Source organism: Eptatretus burgeri, chromosome 6 (genome assembly GCF_056783735.1).
Source record: "Eptatretus burgeri isolate ZD-2024b chromosome 6, Ebu_testis_v1, whole genome shotgun sequence".
Lineage (NCBI taxonomy): Eukaryota > Metazoa > Chordata > Myxini > Myxiniformes > Myxinidae > Eptatretus > Eptatretus burgeri.
The window spans coordinates 48,158,045-48,176,328 of record NC_140966.1 but is presented as its reverse complement, the minus strand read 5'-3'; the positions used below and the strand labels follow the sequence as shown (position 1 = coordinate 48,176,328).

The following is an 18,284-nucleotide window of genomic DNA, read 5'->3' as shown; positions in this document are numbered from 1 at the left end:
TTTTGACATAAAAATCATATGACCGCCCAAACTTTGAGAGCTAGGATAACAATATTTTTTATGCATAATCTTGGTCATTCCCCACCTAAAGTCTTGAAACCATTTTGCTCTATCTCGAACACCTTGCCTGTGGCGCCCCCTTCAATTTTGTTTTTACGCCGATTTAATCAAAGTATGGATAATCCGAGGAGTGTGAAATGCCATATAGCCTATACGACGTTATATTATTAACCTCCGCCATCGAAGATCGGAGGTGACTGTTTTCACCCCTTTCTGCTTGTTTGTTTGTGAACAGTATTACGGAAAAACTGACGGATTTCGCCGAAACTTGGTGGGGGGGATTAGGTATGGTCCAAGGATCATGCCATTAGATTTTGGACTTGGCCCAAAATCCAGTATGGCCGCTATGGCGGCCATTTTGAAAAAATATTTGATTTTTTTTTTTTTTTTGCATTTCTACATGTTTTCAGTGATTTCCAACCCCCCCCCAAAAACAATTGTTAGAGAAAAAAAAAAATTTGCAACTTTTTTTTTCAACAAAATTGATTTTTTTTTTTTTTGCATTTCTACATGTTATAAGTGATTTCTAACAAAAAACATGCCAAAATTATAATTGCGGCTGATTTTGGAACTTCAGGTGGATACACCCACGTAAAATAAATTTCTGTCTCGAGGAATCTCGTTATGACGAATGAATTGAGTATGTAAAAGTTAAAAGTAAAAGGGAAAGTTGCAAACTATAACTCTGAGCACTGTTGACATCAAATTGAATGAATAGGATATCAGGTTCACTTGAGTGACCAAGCAGTATTGGTGGTGGAGGTTTTACACTCTACCAAGTGCTCCCCTCAAGTTGTTCCTGGAATGTTCCAGAGGAAGTTTTGCAAAGGTCATAATCCTTGACCTTTGAAGTTCACAAAGGTCAAATTTTCAAAGTTGTGAGAATCAAACTGGGTTTTCGACCTTCTTCGACGAACTAACTACATTAAGCTATAGCACGTATCCCGTTTCCTTATTTTAATGTCCACAGCATTGTTTTGTGACATTAACTTGGTCAAACATTATCTCATCCTTGACTTCTGAAACAATGGACAACGTCAAATACCGCTCGTGAACCATCGCAGTCTTCAGACTTGTCTGTATCTATAGTCTATAAATTACATACACTGCTTCAGCGTAATGTTTAAGATAACGACTTACTGACATTTTCCCTGTTTACAGGAGTAAATTTCCACTCCGCAAATCATATGGACCATCCTATTCTTACCACAAACTAGCTGTGGACCCCCTCCCCCCCACACCAGTGCACTTTCCCCCATATTCCTGATATCTAACATTGTCAGACTCTGCATTTGGCTTTGTAAATAGACTCCTCCAGATGAGCCAATCCCAGTAGTAGTAGACAGGACTCAGTCGCAAGGAAATAAAATAGCAAAGCTTTGACATCCTTCCAATTATCTAAATTTCCCTTACAATTGGCAGTACGCATGCCAAGTACATAGTTAGTTCCTGCTTAAATCGGGACTTTCTGCAAGCTTACATAATGTGTATAGCATGTGAGAAACCATTTTGGCTTGGCTTTGGTAAATCCCTGAGGGAAGTTAAAATTGATAATGTTATCTTTTGACGGAATTAATTCTGACCAGGGGCAAGGCAGATCATTCATATTTGTACAATTTCCGATTTTCCAGGAGCTTCAAGGACTGATAAGTCTTCCAGTACTGGAAAATACTTTCTCGTTTTTCCAGGACTTTGCAAACCAAGAATTAGTGTTCATGATGGACAATTACTAAAACAGCAAGTAAAATTGCCAAAGGCTCCCTTTAAGATGGTGACTTGCAATGAGAACAATGCAGATTTTAAAAATGTTAACATGTACAATTTGATACAAACTAACCGAGGATATTCACATACCTTAAGCTTGCCCTTGTTGAAGGCACAGAGAGCAACCTGGTAGGCTGAGTGCCCCAAGTCCACAAATGCTACCAATCGAGACTTCTCATCAGGGCCAGGGAGGTCTTGCTTGTAGATCCCATATGCAAGAACAACTGGAGGTGTGGAGAGATGCAAAAGGCTGTCTGAAGATAGTCATAGCGTAGGACTCGTTAATCCAAAGCTTATGGACGCCAATTTGCCCAACATGCAACTCATAGTACCTCAGAGACAAACACTCCCAAAAAATATCTAAAAGTGTCTCACGGAACATGGTCTCTCAATACCACCTCCACAAACAAACCAACCCTCTCCCCACACCACAACCTAACCCCTAAAACATTTCATAATATCTCGACAGGTTAAAAATAATGGATGCACGGTCAAACCTTGTACCCTTAAAATAAGTCACCACAAATTTACAAGCATTGTTGTTTTAATGCTCGTCTCAAGAGTCGTCTGTTTATTCACATAAATAAAAACTTAACGTTCCACATTCTGAGTTGGTAGTGAAGAAACATTCTATAATATGGGACTTTCAGTGTGTGTGTGTGTGTGTGTGTGTGTGTGTGTGTGTGTGTGTGTGTGTGTGTGTGTGTGTGTGTGTGTGTGTGTGTGTGTGTGTGTGTGTGTGTGTTTTCAGTGACTTGCTTCTACAAACTGGGGCACTTTAAACCTGCCATTGTTAGGGTGAAATCTCCAAGTCAGTCTTTTTTTTCTTTTTTTTTAAACAGAATTTGCAGTATTTAAAATGGCACTTTCAAAACCGCTGACCATGATTTTTTTGTGTTTCTGGATGCAAAGTGGACTCATAAAAATGTAGGAAATTAGAGATATATCCATGGAGTATCAAGTTACTATCATTTCTTGTTAACACAAACGAGTGGAGGCAGTGGCTAAAAAATGCAAACAAACAAAAATTTAAAAAAAGCACATGCACACTTTTTAGCAATCGATGCAAAAATCTAGTACAATTTATTGTGGCCTCGGAACAAAATAAACAAGATATTTATAACAGCCGTCACAGCTCCTACCTCGACATGATTAATAGTAAATATCATTTTTGAAGTTTATTTTAAATTTACCCTGTGCATTCACAAGTAGCAGATACAATTTTGCCATCACTGTTAAGAAGCACCCATATCCCACACAGTGTCTCCCTCAGAAAGTCTGCCTGGTACATTCAACTCAGACGTGATGAAGAGCGACATGTCGCCTACCGATCTCCTAGAAACCACAGTTTCGGTCGATTTGGCAAAATTAAAGGAAAAGCTATTTCCATTTACTGATTTTTTTGTCGGCTCGAAACCAATAATATAAAGACAACAAACTTGAGATAAAAATTAGTTTGCTTCAATACATGCTCGAGCCGATACGGAACAAAAAGGAACCTTTCCCTCCAGTGAAAGCAGTAGAGGACCAATAATAGCTGGCAACAAGCTTTGTCTATTTTCATGTCATGTCATGAACACAAGCTTTGTTGAATAAATCGACAGCCAGGACTTTATTGGTAATGATGCACTGCATAGTCTTCCCAATACGAGACTTCAAATGACATATGAATGCGAAATGAGGTATTTTGCGCATGTGCTACGTGCATGTATCCAGTGACTCGCTTCTGCTCGCCAGGCACTTAATCCAGCACAATTTCTCTTATGGCCCCAGAACCAAACAACATGTATAATATATAATATATATATATATATATATATATATATATATATATATATATATATATATATATATATATATATATATATATATATATCCATGATAAATAGTAAATATTTTAACTTACCCTGTGGATCGACAAGCCCCAGATGTGCCCTTCACATCAAAGTTGATTGAAAAGTTCTCCAAATATTTTGTTGTGCAGAGGCACACCCCTTTCTCACAGGCACATTTCCAAGTATTACACATTTCAGCTTCTTTAAAAGCTTTGTGAACGGTTTTATGCTACAATCCTTATCTAGCATGCATGATGTCCAGGCTGCCCCGATGGCCTTCTTCACTAGCAAGTTTCTGCGCATGCGCACCGAGAAATCTGGGGGCAGGTAAAGTTGCTTTGAAAGTTGCGTATTGCAGATATCCATTAAACAAATCACCAAGCCTGCCATGTTCGCAGGAGGCACTCCCGCAAAGTTAGTCTATTCACTGCCGGCGAAAATTTGGGCGTTCGGGTGGAACTCGCTCATCCACAGTTTGGGCCCCACATTGTCGGGAGTTCTTTTTTGCAGTCTGAGCAACGAGAAGATCTCAGTTTTTATGAGACCTGAGAGTTGTCCAACTCTTGTGGTGGAGAGGCACACCTCTTTCTCTCAGATTATTTTAGAAGCTCCATAAGTCATTTTAGGTAACAATCCTCATCTCACACGCACGATATTCGTTAACATGCCCCAATGAAAATTTCTGCTCAGGGGTTCTGTGCAAGCACGCAGAGCATTCTGGGGTGAATTACGTCATTTTGAAAGTCCCGTATTGTATTAGGCTATTGGAAGACGACCAGGCACATTGGCAAAGGTCCTGCCATTGATAAGGTGAATGAGCATCGATGGAAATAGTTTCATTCTATGACACAGATTCATCGCAAGGCTATTTACTTGTTCAGATGAAATTCACACCACTGCACTGGCATTTGCATCATCTTTAATGAGCAATAAGCTGACATTTTAAAGAATCCTTACTACAATTCATGGACCAGTGTTTGGATATTTGTCACACAGAGATGCCAACTTTTGGAAATCAGAATTAGGGAGGATTTGCAACCGACACCAAATAATGTGCGCAAAGCGCACATCTCGAGCGCAGAGCGCTCGACCCTTGCGGCGGGGTCCAGGGCCCGCCTTAGGGCCCTGGAAGCTCTGGGGTTCTAGACGCTCTCTAGTGCCCTCTGAGCCCTATTTTGGAGCATTTAACATGTTAAGAATTCCCACTTTTTGAACAAAAAAAGGGGAAAATTGTGCACTTTTTAATGTTACATGTATGTTAATATTAGTAAGTTAGGGGACAATCAAAGATTAACAAAAAGCACAAAAGAAGCAATATTTTTCTTACCTTACTGGCTGGTACTACTGCTGCTTGCTTTTTCCATGGCAGCTTTGCTGAGTGACAGCTGTGTGGCTCTTTTAGCCCTTCTGATTATGTCTTTGCTGTATTCTCTCTGGTAGCAAGGGGTGCTACGAGCTAGTTTTTCAATTAAGAGAGCTTCCAGGGTTTTGACACTCAAATTGGGACGAAATTCAGTACGATTCTTCCGTACAAGACTGAGTGCCCGCTCACATGATGCGTTCGAATGAGGAATGACCAAGATTCCCTTCATCACTTTGCTCAAATTAGGATACTTCTTGGCACCAGTGCAGGGATCTGTGAGCCGTGAAATCCGATGCCACTGCTCATCCAATCTCACTGTCTCAGTAGCAATTGTAGCTATGGAGGCGTCTGCCTGGTAGTGAGCGAATTCACTCTCAAGACTGTCTTTGTCACTATCACCGCCACTGAACAGACAGGGGAATTTCTTGATGAAAAACTCCACACAGTCAAACCCCACTTCTTGGTGTAGCTTAACATCCAGCACCTGAGCATGCTTGGCTAATTCATCATCTAGCGGCCAGGTTTTGAAGATGTAATTGCAGGCTTTCACATAATATGAGCGAACTGCACTGAAGAAACCTTGGATGTCTGACTCACTCAGAGTGAAGGTGGATTTCTTGAGACTCCTTTGTTCCCTTATATACAGTTTGGCATCGTTCCCAATCATGAGGTACTCATCATTCTTCTGATGATTTCTGTCAGAGAAGGGTACATTTACCAGAGCAACCGATGACACCGATGGTTTCAAAAACCGTACGAAGATATCTTTCAGAAGACCATTCAATTCTCCGTGCAGGAGATGAATACAGGGTTCGTCTCTTTGGAGCAGAAGATTCCCCTTCTCAAAAAGCTTGTTAGCATATCGAAGGAAGAAACAATAGAGTTTTGTTTGTGGAGACAAGAACATCCTGTTGACACATTTTTCTCTAGATTCCTGCACAGTGTTTGAGGAAGATGCGCTTTTAGTTGTAGAACTCGTAGTACACTTAGCCGCAGGGCGATCACACTTGCGTTTACTGCCAGCAGAAGAGGTCAGACTCGTAGTACCAGATCCAATTTTACGTTTGAGGAGAGAGCTTGAGGTAGGTGCAGCCAAGGAAGAAGACCTCTGATTCGAAGGTTTTGCTGAGCTTCTATCAAGTGATTTGGCAAAAGCAGAACTTAACTTGGGTCCTTCTTTGCCTGTAGATGGGACTATCAGTCTTTCTCGACTCTGAAGGGATCTGCTTTGTAGATGAACGTGATGAAGGGCCGGTGATGCTACCTGCTCTCAGCATTGGTTTTGGTGCTGTCCCTGCTGTCTTCTTCGCAGCAGATACTGCAGTGGTAGTGGTGAATGCTGCTCCACTAGTGCTTGCTCCTGCAGTGCCAGTACTGGCAGTAGATACAGTGCCGTCCTTCTTGCTCGTTGTTAGAGTCTTGGCTACAGTTGGTTGCATTTTTCTTCGTACTTCTTTGAAGAAGAGGCGAAGTGGCTCCCACTGTTCAATCAGCCTGTCTAGGCACTGACCAAGGGACAGCCACCTTGTTGCGACATGCTTCAGAATCTTGTGTGTCGGGGCATCACAGAGTTCTTGCAGTGCTTTCACTCCTTTGACGCGTTTACTACTTTTGTCCAAGTAGTAGTAAATATCGATGAGAAAGTCATCTAATTCAATGGGTAAGGCCTGAGCCGCCTTCTTGGCCGTATTGTGCATCATATGGCAAGGGCATCCCATGATGTAGCACTCTGGATTTTGTTTGTGGATATAAGCAGCGACTCCTTTGTGCTTGCCCACCATGACAGAGGCATTATCAGCACAAAAGGAAACACAATTTCCCCACGGAATTTTCCTGTCACTGAACTCATGATCAAGCAGTTTGAAAATGTTTTCTCCAGTGGAATCTTGTTTGCACGCAGGCAAACTTAGCAAACCTTGCTTCACAATCCCAGCACTGTTGTCATAGTACGAAATCAGGACAGGATATAGCTGGGCCTCACCACTGTCATTGCTACCGTCTGTAGCTAGGCTAAATGGAGCTAGTCTTGCAATATCGGCAATAGATGAAGCAGTAACATTTGACAACTCACCAATTATTGCTGAAGTTTTTGTTCTTGCACATCCATACTTTGAAGCAACTTTTGAATCTGGAAACATCTTTTGAAATAGAGGTCCAGCATGATCTGAGACTGATATGGGCAAGTTATGTTCCACAATAAATCCACTAAAGAGAAGTTCCGCTCGGGTAACATCCTCTTCCTCGCTTGTCCTTCGTTTGGTGAAATAATTCAGAAGTGTACCGGTACTCGTGCTCGAAGATCTCTCCTTTGCAATGTCTGTGTGCCGTTTGCTTCCAACGTGCTTCCGAATATCATCGCGACCTCCGTGCTCAACTGAAATATCAACGCTGCATACTGTACAATACGCATGATGAATTCCTCTTTCAGACTTTCGAATACACGGGTATTGGAGACTGTATTCGGTCTTGTACTTCTGAGACCATTTCTTGGTCTTCGTAAGCTTCTTTTCTGCCATTTCGTAATCAACATCGAGGGCTTGAAGCATCGGTAACTTCGAAGTCGATGTTCCACAGCTGCAGCGCGATTCGTAGAACTCTAGCGGCTGTTAAACACCGCACGGTGGTCGCGACCGCCGGGCTGGTACGGGGCCCAGCTGCATGCAGTGAGCGTATCGCATGCATATACATTGTGCATACATACCGCATGCACTGTATTGCACACATACCGCATGCACTAAATCTCAGTGCATGATCGCATAAGCGAGATCCAGACCCAATGTTTCGCTGCTCCTCATTTGAATTTGCAATTTTTTACGTACAATTTGGTAGCAGCGAACGTTATGGAGTTACCACATGCTATACGTAGCAGACGATGCTTTTCATTCAATTCTCATACTAGTACATTCTGATTAGTGAACAGTGCAAAAATATTAAAATTTCGGGAGGATAAGGATAGTGATCGTAAGGGCGGGAGTTTGGGTGAATTTTCGGAAGCCTCCCGATGAAATCGGGAGGGTTGGCATCTGTGCACTACTCATACAGTTCTGGGCTGATTACATCCAGACTTCTTACATCGGATCAGCATGACCCAAATTAATACATAGGAGTGTTATCTTTCCCAATTGTCTTGGTGGGGGAGAGGCAAATTCTCTATGTAAATGTCTATCATGCAGCAGGTGGGAACTCCCTTAAAACCCAGGTTATGCATTACAAGTCTACCATTTACAGGAGTGTTCCTGTCCCCACATTTTCCAGTGCAGTGAGGTGTTTTGAATTATAAGCAGAAAGTATGTTTTTGCTTCATGAACATAACCTTGGTTATTTTTTTTATTGCCTTAGACAGAGCTGTCAGTTGCCTATACACCGCCCAAATGAAGGTATGCGTCAGAACAAGAAGTTGCATGCTTGGAACAAGATCACACTCACGGCAGGTACTCTGCTAGTGTATTGTCAATGCAGGCTGGCATGATGGCCAAAAGGTATGCACACTCGCCTCTAAGTCTAAGGTGTCTAGCCTGGGTTTGAATCTCGTACCAACAATAAACAAACAGTCATCCAAATGATTCATCAGTGTGTGTGCCATCGACGGTTGGACGTTAAAGTTGGCGTTCCATTTGCTAGCTTTAGTTGATGGCAATTAAAGATCCAAAGGTGACCTTTGTGGAGAGTAGGTGAGCCATCGTTGGCACCATGGAAAATTAGATTCCTGCCCTGACATCCTGAGTTGAAGTGGGGATCCAACCAGGATTGTAGCCGAGTAAACTGCTTCAGCAGCACCAATGCTCGACATCGGGAATAATACAGGGAGACGATTGATAATGCAAACGGGATCAAATACATCTCATAACATTCTCCACAAGTTGGAATATTACTGGACTATGGAAATGTTGCTTTGCTTGCATCTTTCATGTGTGTTATACAGAGCAGGTGCATGCAAGATGAGGCCATTCTTAGACAGTGTATTTGCTCAACTTTGTTCTAAAGACCATTTAGTGGGATCAGTTTATAATTAACATGTTGAGTTCAAAATATGAAAAGAAGCACGACATTAATGTTTTGCCAAGCAAGGAGAAACTTGCTGAAAAAAAAAACCCAGGATATTAGCTGCACGAAGGAATATTAACCGGCATGGTCAATGGTCACAACAGAGGAGTTAACTTTTGGTTTTAGTAATTCACAGTAGCATCCTACGAAAGTTCAAGAAGCATATCCATTCACAAAAAATCATGCCACAAATCAAAACATGCTTGGACCAAAGCAAAGGGAATGCAATCTAGGGTGTGGCCAAATTTATCGGGTAAACTAGGGGCGGGGGTACCATTTTTGAAGCAAAGGTGAATGGAAACATGGTCTTGCAGGAATATGCTGCAATCGGCCAAGCAAAGAGCTGCGTGACGCAGCTCGGATTCGAAGATCTATATTTTTGGCACCTGTATCTTAATTTACTATTACAAGTCAAATTCATAATAAGTCTACCGAGTAACCACAGCAAACATGAAACGTGTCAAAACATGTCAACGAGCCCTCACCAGCAGTTATGTCATTCATCAAGCGCAGGCAATTGAGGCCAGCAATCTGAGCCGCATCCAACACGGAACGACGCTCCACATCCGTGAAAAAGCCAGGAACCTGGGTCAAATAAATCATGCCATCCATCATCAAAGGAGGGATAACAGAAACCATTAACAATAACAAAACATTGCTGACTTCAGTCAACAATAATAAACCTATTTTCAATGAGCCAAATCATTTTCAATCAAATTGTCAGTGCACAAATTTCCAGCCACCGTTTAAATTCCAAACCATATATATATATATATATATATATATATATATATATATATATATATATATATATATATATATATATATATATATATATATATATATATATATATATATATATATATATATATTTATATATATATATATATATCTATGCCTGGTGTTGGCGTAGTGGTTAGGGTAGCGGCTTGGGATCCAAAATGTCCTAGAGTTAAAGCCCCGTTGGCCGCTTGAATTAATACACACCAGGAGGTTGACTCAGCCTGTCATCCTTCCGAGGTCAGCGAAGTGAGTACCAGTGTACTGGGCCTGGTGTATGCCCCGGTTAGAATAGGTGTAGCATTTGGGCTGAAGCGGTCATGCATGGCCGTCCGAAGCGCATAATTCGAAAATATATATATATATATATATATATATATATATATATATATATATATATATATATATATATATATATATATATATATATGTATATGGCTAACTCCCACTTTAGCGGGGAAAATGGCCTTTAAATGCTTGTGTGTGTTACGAATATTGTTACGTTTTATATATGAATACAGACATATATATATATATATATATATATATATATATATATATATATATATATATATATATATATATATATATAAATATATATATAAAATATATACACATATACATACATACAGTAGACGAGGCGCAAGTCGTCAGCATCGGGACCGAGAAAAAAGTGACGACGTAGACATTTGACGACTTGCGCGTATACGAACATTCATGATGACTGTGGGTGAAGGATGAAGTCGCGCGTGGCCTGGACACGTACGTGTGAGAGGGTGCAACAATCTCTAAGCTGGCTATTGTACCAAAAGGGAAACAATCCTCGGGGCATAGGTGGGGGTTCATTGGTTCGTTGGAAAGTGATCAAGCAAAGATGGAATTCATGAATCACTTTATCAAAAGTAAAGATAATGAACAACTGTAAGACAACTCATATACCATCAGTGATGGTATATGACCATCGACAAATGTGGAATGAATGGCTGCTAGAATTCATTCATTGAAATGAATGTAGAATGAGTTTTCATATGGAATGAAAACTCATATACCATCGACAAATGACACGACAGTCATCGTGATGACTATCACTCAATACCGATGTGAAAGTGAGTGCGGTGATGTACAAAACAAGCCAATATAAAACCATGATCGGCCTTCAACACTAAGCTCGATCGATCCTTTACTCCTTCGCCAGAGACTGCATTGCGCAGCCTGTCGACCTCTTCAGATGCATGTGGGACGGCGAGCTGACTGAGCTGAACGCAGCGCAGTTATAAATAGCCCGCGCATCACGACTCCATGAAATCGGGCTTCTCACGAGGCAGCAGTTCCATGTGACGAGTTAGGCGTGGTAATTTACTTGAGTTTGCATTACGCGGGAACGGACAACATCTAAAGACTTGGACGAAGTGACGACTTACAGACTTTATTCAAAGTCTGCAAGTCGATTTAACATTAGATAAATACGGGACTTTTTGACGCTGCTGACTTACGCCGAGTTTAGTGTGTATATATATACACATATATACATACATACATACATACATATATATATACACACATATATTACCAAGCTTGCACACTAAAAACTCAGCTCACCATCACACGATCCCTATGAAATTGATGTGGCACTTAGCGGACATGCTGACAATGTTTGGGAAGTCTTGGCGTTCCATAGTACCACTTGCATTTTGCACAATGCGTATTTTTGTCATTCCCCGTGTACGGTCTGTCTGCTACCAGCTATGTTGTACTGCTATCCCATGCACATGTATATATATATATATATATATATATATATATATACATATATATATACATATATACATACATACATACATACATACATACATATATATATATATATATACATATCATTACGAATTGCGCGGTTCGGACGGCAACGCATGACCGCTTCAGCCCAAATGCAGTCGCGCGCCCGCCGAAAGCCAGAATTCAGTCGTAGCCTTCCGGATAACCCTGAAAACCCGCTACGGGTGCCTTAACGCACCATAAACTTAATATCCTAACCGCGTGGTACAGGGTCAATCGCCGAATCTCAATATACCTAATTATCCATGCAGACAGAAATACCGAGAATTTATACCTCGACGGAGACTTGTACGGAACGAGCCATGAAGCGCGCTCATCCCGTGTGAGTTTTGCCGAGCGGTATTAAATCGCCAAGTTCCGTCGGACCAAATTATCACTTTTATTGGCCTTAATAGCCAGTTAACATCACGAGTGTGCCGTGGCAGTCAAGGGCAGAAAATGATGCAACGAGCAGATGTACATTCAAACAATGGGGCATTTATTTTATACAGCAGGCAAGCAATCGATGGGGGAACAGGGACAAGACACGAGAGCAGATTTAAACCAAATAATAAGCAAGGCAAATAATATACAGCACAGGCACTTATACAATTCACTACTTATTAGACGGGGCCCACACGCAGACAGAAACGGACCAAAATTGTCTTTAATGGGACCTTCAACCCGGAGGACAGTCGGCCTAGGGTAGCTGGCTACCTTGCCACGAGTGCACAGCTGGACGTCCACTCCTTCCCAGAACTCCGGCCACCGTCGGACGGACCAGCGCAGCTGAACCCAGCTAGGGTAAATTGGGGTCGTCGCCCCAGGTCGCGATCACGCGAAGGAAGAGGTGGGGTGATGATGAGGACGAGGACCAGGGCTGATGGCGACGAGCAAGCCCAGCCAGGCGGACTCCTGAGGCTCCTTCCTCTCTTCCCTTCTCGGGTGGATCTGTCTCAGTCTCTGTCTCCCCCCAAGAACCTTCTATCCTCCGCTTCCTTTTTGCTCCCTTCGTGGACCTTTTATTCTGAGGTCTCGCCTCCAGAAAGCGGCACTGCACGGCTCACGGTTTCGGATAGTTCTTCTCGAGCTGTCTTCTTCGCACCGGACGACCTTCTGCCGTGAGCCCTCGCAATCCTCTGAGGCGCACCTTTTCTTCCGGCATGACTCATCCGCCGCCGGTGGGGGCTGTCGCATTCCATTCCCCCCCGTGAACTGCTTTTATGCCCGTATTGGGTAAGGAATTCAGATCGGGTATGTAGTCTGAACACGCCCACATTCCAGCGAGCGCGCAGGGGACGCTCGCTGTTCCGCAGTGTCCGCCACCAACGGGAATTTTGTGGCTGTTGTTGCAGATGGTTTTCCTTATACAAAATCGCAGCGCATTTATTTACCCATTAAACAAGGGACGGGACCCTAACTGGCAACATGTACTTACCGATATAACTGAGCAAAAGGACCTGAATGTTGAGTGCAATAGCTTTCCAAATCCCCAAGCTGTTAGCTTGGGAGATCATGACCGGAAGTGTTTATTTATTCAATTAATTTTTCCCAAAGTTAATTTTATACTTCCAAAAGTGATTTTTTTTTCATGATAGGAAGTGTTTATTTTGTATTTAACATTACCGGGAGTGATTTTGGAACTCTTTCCAGAACTTTTAATTTCTTTTATTCTTGACCAGAAGTGATCGTTTATTTATTCAATTATTTTTTTCCCCAAAGTTAATTTTAATAAAGATATCTCCCGCATCATCAAAAAATATTTTTTAATCGTGATTTACATTATTTGATCGCTGATCCCGAATCCAGGCCGAAGTAACCGGAAATTGCGTCAAAATCATCAGCTGTGCGGCGCTTTCATGTACCACGATATAGTTGTGAACAAGTTTTATGTAAAGTCAGAAGCGAATGTAAGAATTATATATATATATATATATATATATATATATATATATATATATATATATATATATATATATATATATATATATATTACATATACATATACATATACATATACATATATACATATATATATATATATATTGTTGTTGTTGATTCTCACCACTCCAGCGTGCGAGCGACCGCTTTTAGCCAATCGCAGCCGCGCGCCCAACGACCGTGGCAATCCAGTCGCAGCTTTCGGATCAACACCGAAATCCAGCTACGGGTGTGGTTTTAATCACACCGTAAATCAGCCAACTATTCTGTCCGCGCTACAGGGTCCAATCACCGAATTGTCGATTTACCTAAGTATGCGCGCAGACAGAAATGCCGGGGATTTACATCTCAACGGGACCTGCTTGGAAACGAGCCGCTTAAGCAGCTCGCTCAGTTTGCGATTTGCCGAGCAGTGTATATCGCCAGGCCCTGCCGGATCCGATTACTTTATCGGCTATTTAAAAGCCAGCTAATATCCCGAACGCAATATGGCAGCTCAGTTGAGGAAAAGGATGCAACGAACAGGTCAACATTCACTTGTTACACACGTATGCACGAATGCAGTCAAACACGTATGCAATCATGCAGTGAATAAACCCATGCGGGAACGAGCAAGACAAAGTACTACAACCGTTATATTTATTATGTACACTTAGTACAATTCTACTTGAGGACAAGCCGCCATGACATTCATACAAAGAAAAACCCCAGGAAAGGAAAAGGGCAAGAACTGGACCTCGTGGGCCTTTAATAGTTCACGGAGCTGTGAAGACCGCAGGAGCTCCGAGAGGCCGTGCTGGTTACCTGCCACCTTCATGGTGACTCGGTGGTTGACCCTCGATGTTTCGTCGACACGGCAGTTGGCGCTGCTCGATTTGGTTGGCCCAAGCCCCGCCGTGCGGCCTAGTGGTTCGGGCCTATGCTCTTTCAAGAGCCCGTCCGTTCCTCAGCGTTGGTGATCTCTCTCTCCAGCTTTCTCCACCTTCACGTCGTTCTGCGTGGCACGGCAGGCTTGTCTGCGCTCCGATGACCCCGACTGCCCTCCAGTGGACTCGAACCTTGCCGGGCTGCTGGCTTCTTTCGACTAGACGCCAGCTCGACTCCACTTCCACTCTCTGCAGCTCCCCGAAAGACTCCGAACCCCGACAGACTGCTTGCTTGGCGTTCAGCGCGCCTTTATATGGGGTCTGTGAGTGAGGTCTGATCTTTCACCTCTCACCCTTCACTGGCTCCGCCCCTTTTGATCCGATTTCGACGCGAAGCTCGGAGAGAGCGGACGTGGTAGAAATCAACCATGCGGAAGTTGCAGGAATCATCAGCCGTGGAAAGCGGCCGTTGTGGAAATCATCAGCCCCCGCGTCTGTCGGCAGAGATGCCGCTCATCTGTGGGATTCGCCATGGCTGGCGAAAAGATGGCGGCGGTTGTGGAGGTTAAGGTGAGGCGATGTTATGGTAAGGATGGCGTGGTTGTTGAAGTAGTGGTTGTTCCAAAATAAAGATAGCAAAAGAATTATGGCTGACTCAAAGATCACAACCCAGCTACACAAATAATTCCCTTAGACATCAGTGGGGAAATCTAATCTGAACACACACTTCGACATAACTGATCTCTGGGAAGCCTGAATGGTGTTCTGTGAATTTCCACAACCGACACACACACACACACACACACACACACACACACACACACACACACACACACACACACACACACACACACACACACACACACACACACACACACACACACGTCATGAAATCAAAAGATTCTGATATTAATCTGACTAAATATGTGAGGACAGCAAGAAAAATAAAAGCAGCATTTCATCTTAACAAAACTTCAATGTGGAAACAGTAATTTGCTTTTCAGGCATTTTAAGTGGCTTAGCCCTTGGGCGGTCAAGGTAACAGGTCACGTGACTGCACACTCCACCACGACAATCAATTATAGCCCATTTTCGTTACCACAGAGGGCAAATTTATGCCAGTAAACTGATGACAAACGTTGAATATTCACTGAAACCCATGAGGAGCAAGACATCAACTTGAATGTTCAGATCAAATGAATACACTGCACTGGCACTATCTTTAATGGGCCAAAACCAGACTTTTTTTCCCCCCCTCCACCACCTAAGGTGGATGGAGCTTGTTTTTTCACCCATGTATGTGTCTGTCAGTAAGCAGGCCATCTCAAAAAAGTTATGGATGTATTTGGATGAAACTTGGTGGACAAGCTAGGAGTGTGACAAGGACAAGTTTAATCAATTTTGGTGAAGATAGATATGAAAATATTTAATTGTTTTTTTTTCAGGGATTCTTCACCATTGAGAGATCAGGCCAAAAACAACAGTATAGCATGACATGTCAAAAATGTGTGGACGGATTATGGCAAAACTTGGTGGATTAGTTGGGTAATGACAAGAACATGCGATTAGATGTTGGTTAAGGTCTGGATACAGATCGGCCGAACAGTGGGATACAAAACTTAAACCGTTCAGTCTCGCAGAGGTATGTGCTTTACCAAGTACCATTCTAGTGAAGAAAGTATCAATGTCTGATCAATACCTTTTTTTGGTCTTAATCAAACATCTGCCAAGTAATACAAAAAAAAAATAGTGGATCCAAATTGTCTGAGCATTACAAGGAATAGTTGAACATTTTGATAAAGAATTCAGCTTAATGGGCATTCTCAGCATGTTTTGAAAACTGAGGATCAAATTTGTTCCAACACCACTTGGGATATGAGGATCAAGTGGCTTTCCCTGACATGGGGTAGGTAAGAGCATTGCAAAAAGTGGTCAAATCTGCCCCAAACAGGTGTTTTTCAAGTGGCTGCAAAAATGGGGGTAAAGCTATCGGGACACGGGAGTCTTCTCTGCAGGAGGGTTCCACACAGCTTTTACCAGGACCAGACATGTTCCCAGATTTTCCAAGAGGGATCCAGTGAGTAACAGATGCAAAAAGTGGTTTGGACGAGTTTCCACACCCACCCAAAAAAGGCACTTAAATCAGCCCCAAAAAAAATTACGAAGCATTTTCAGAATTGCATAAATTTATCAAACACCATTACAAATGACATGACTGCTGACTCGACATAAAACCAATGCTCGTGATGTTTAAACTATTGTTGCATAGAATTACAATATCTACATCTTCTTTAGTATGCAGCACAAGGCTGTGGGATAGCACTATTGGTTGAGGGCGTAGCTGCAATTCCCTCTGTAGGTTAGGGAAGGAATTTGGAATTTGTTCATGATGCCAGCGATAGTTTGCCTACCCTTCGTGAATGACACCAAGGGATCTTGAACGTTCAACAACAAATGCTGGCAGATACGCCCGTTTGACGTCCATCCGAGGGTCATCACACAAATTGATTAATCACCCTGTCTGTGAAACACCAGGATGACAGTTTATACAGTCACTGGGCCAAGATGCAAACAGCTCAGTCCAGTGTCAAATCTTATTTAAACATGACCTGCAAGCTTGACACAGTAATGCTGTCATGGCCAAAATATTGGCACCCTTGCATTTTTTTTTAAATAACTCACGATTTTTGCTAAAAAATAAGTTCAAATTGACAAAAGTATTTGGTCTCCAGAATTCTTTATTTCACTGTGAATATTACAGAGCCTTTATTTTTGATTCAGAACTTAAAAAGAAATGGCAATGACAAAATTGACACCCTCAACTTGATATTTGGTATCAAACAGTCTTTGGACAAAATAACTGCAGTCATGCACTTCCTATAGCCATGAATGAGCTTGCTGCACCTCTCTACTGGCAGTTTGGCCCACTGTTCTTGTGCAAACTGCTTCAGATCTCTGATTTGAAGGGTGCCTTCTTCCAACTGCTGTTTTCAGATCTCCCCACAGGTGCTCAATGGGAGTTAGATCTGAACTCATTGCTGGCCACTTCAGAACAGTCCTGCGTTTTGTCTTGAACCATTCCTGGGTGCTTTTTTAAGTGTGTTTGGGGTCATTGTCCTGCTGCAAGACCCATGACCTTCGACAGAAATCCAGCTGACACTCGGTTGAACATTGCACTCTAAGAAGCCTTGGCAATCTCCTGATTTCATGCCGCCATGAACACATTCAAGGCACCCAGTGCTGGAGGCAGCACAGCAACACCAAAACATCACTGAACCTCCTCCAAGTTTGACTGCAGGGAAGATGTTCTTTTCTTTGAAGGCTTAATTAAAAAGCTCCAATTTGGTCTCGTCTGTCCACAGGACATTCTCCCAGAAGGATTTTGGCTTGTTCAGGTGCGTTTTGGCAAACTCCAGTCAGTGTCTGTCTCAGTCTCAGTCTCTCTCTCTGCAGTGGGGTCCTCCTGGGTCTCCTACCAATGAACCCCCTTTCATCGAGTTGGCGACGGATGATGCGAGTTGAAACTGTCATTCATCGTGTCTGAAGGTCAGCTTGAATCTGCTTAGGCCACATTTGCCACGGTGGCCGTGGAGTCTCCAAAATCTACGGCCACTAGCAATTATACGGCGGCCGCAGTATTTCCATGGTCACACAAATGTTGGTCACATATGTTTTTATTTTTCGGGGAGCCGCACGGCGCATTTAGGCCTAAGTCACATTTGCCTCGGCGGCCGTGGGGTCTCCAAAATCTACGGCCACAAGCAATTATACGGCGGCCGCAGTATTTCCACGGTCACACAATGTAGCAATCACATATGT

At 42.6% G+C, this 18,284-nt stretch overlaps 1 protein-coding gene across 1 annotated transcript in view; it reads right to left on the bottom strand.

The window, feature by feature from the left end:
- Nucleotides 1-18,284, bottom strand: part of LOC147024717 (heat shock 70 kDa protein 4-like) — a 106,842-nt gene that overhangs the window by 60,434 nt on the left and 28,124 nt on the right. Inside the window, exons 5-6 of the mRNA XM_085884898.1 lie at nucleotides 9,552-9,651; nucleotides 1,915-2,048 (exon numbers count right to left, since the gene is read on the bottom strand). Of these exons, the coding sequence (XP_085741024.1) occupies nucleotides 1,915-2,048; nucleotides 9,552-9,651 (234 nt within the window). The remainder of the gene's footprint in view (nucleotides 1-1,914; nucleotides 2,049-9,551; nucleotides 9,652-18,284) is intronic.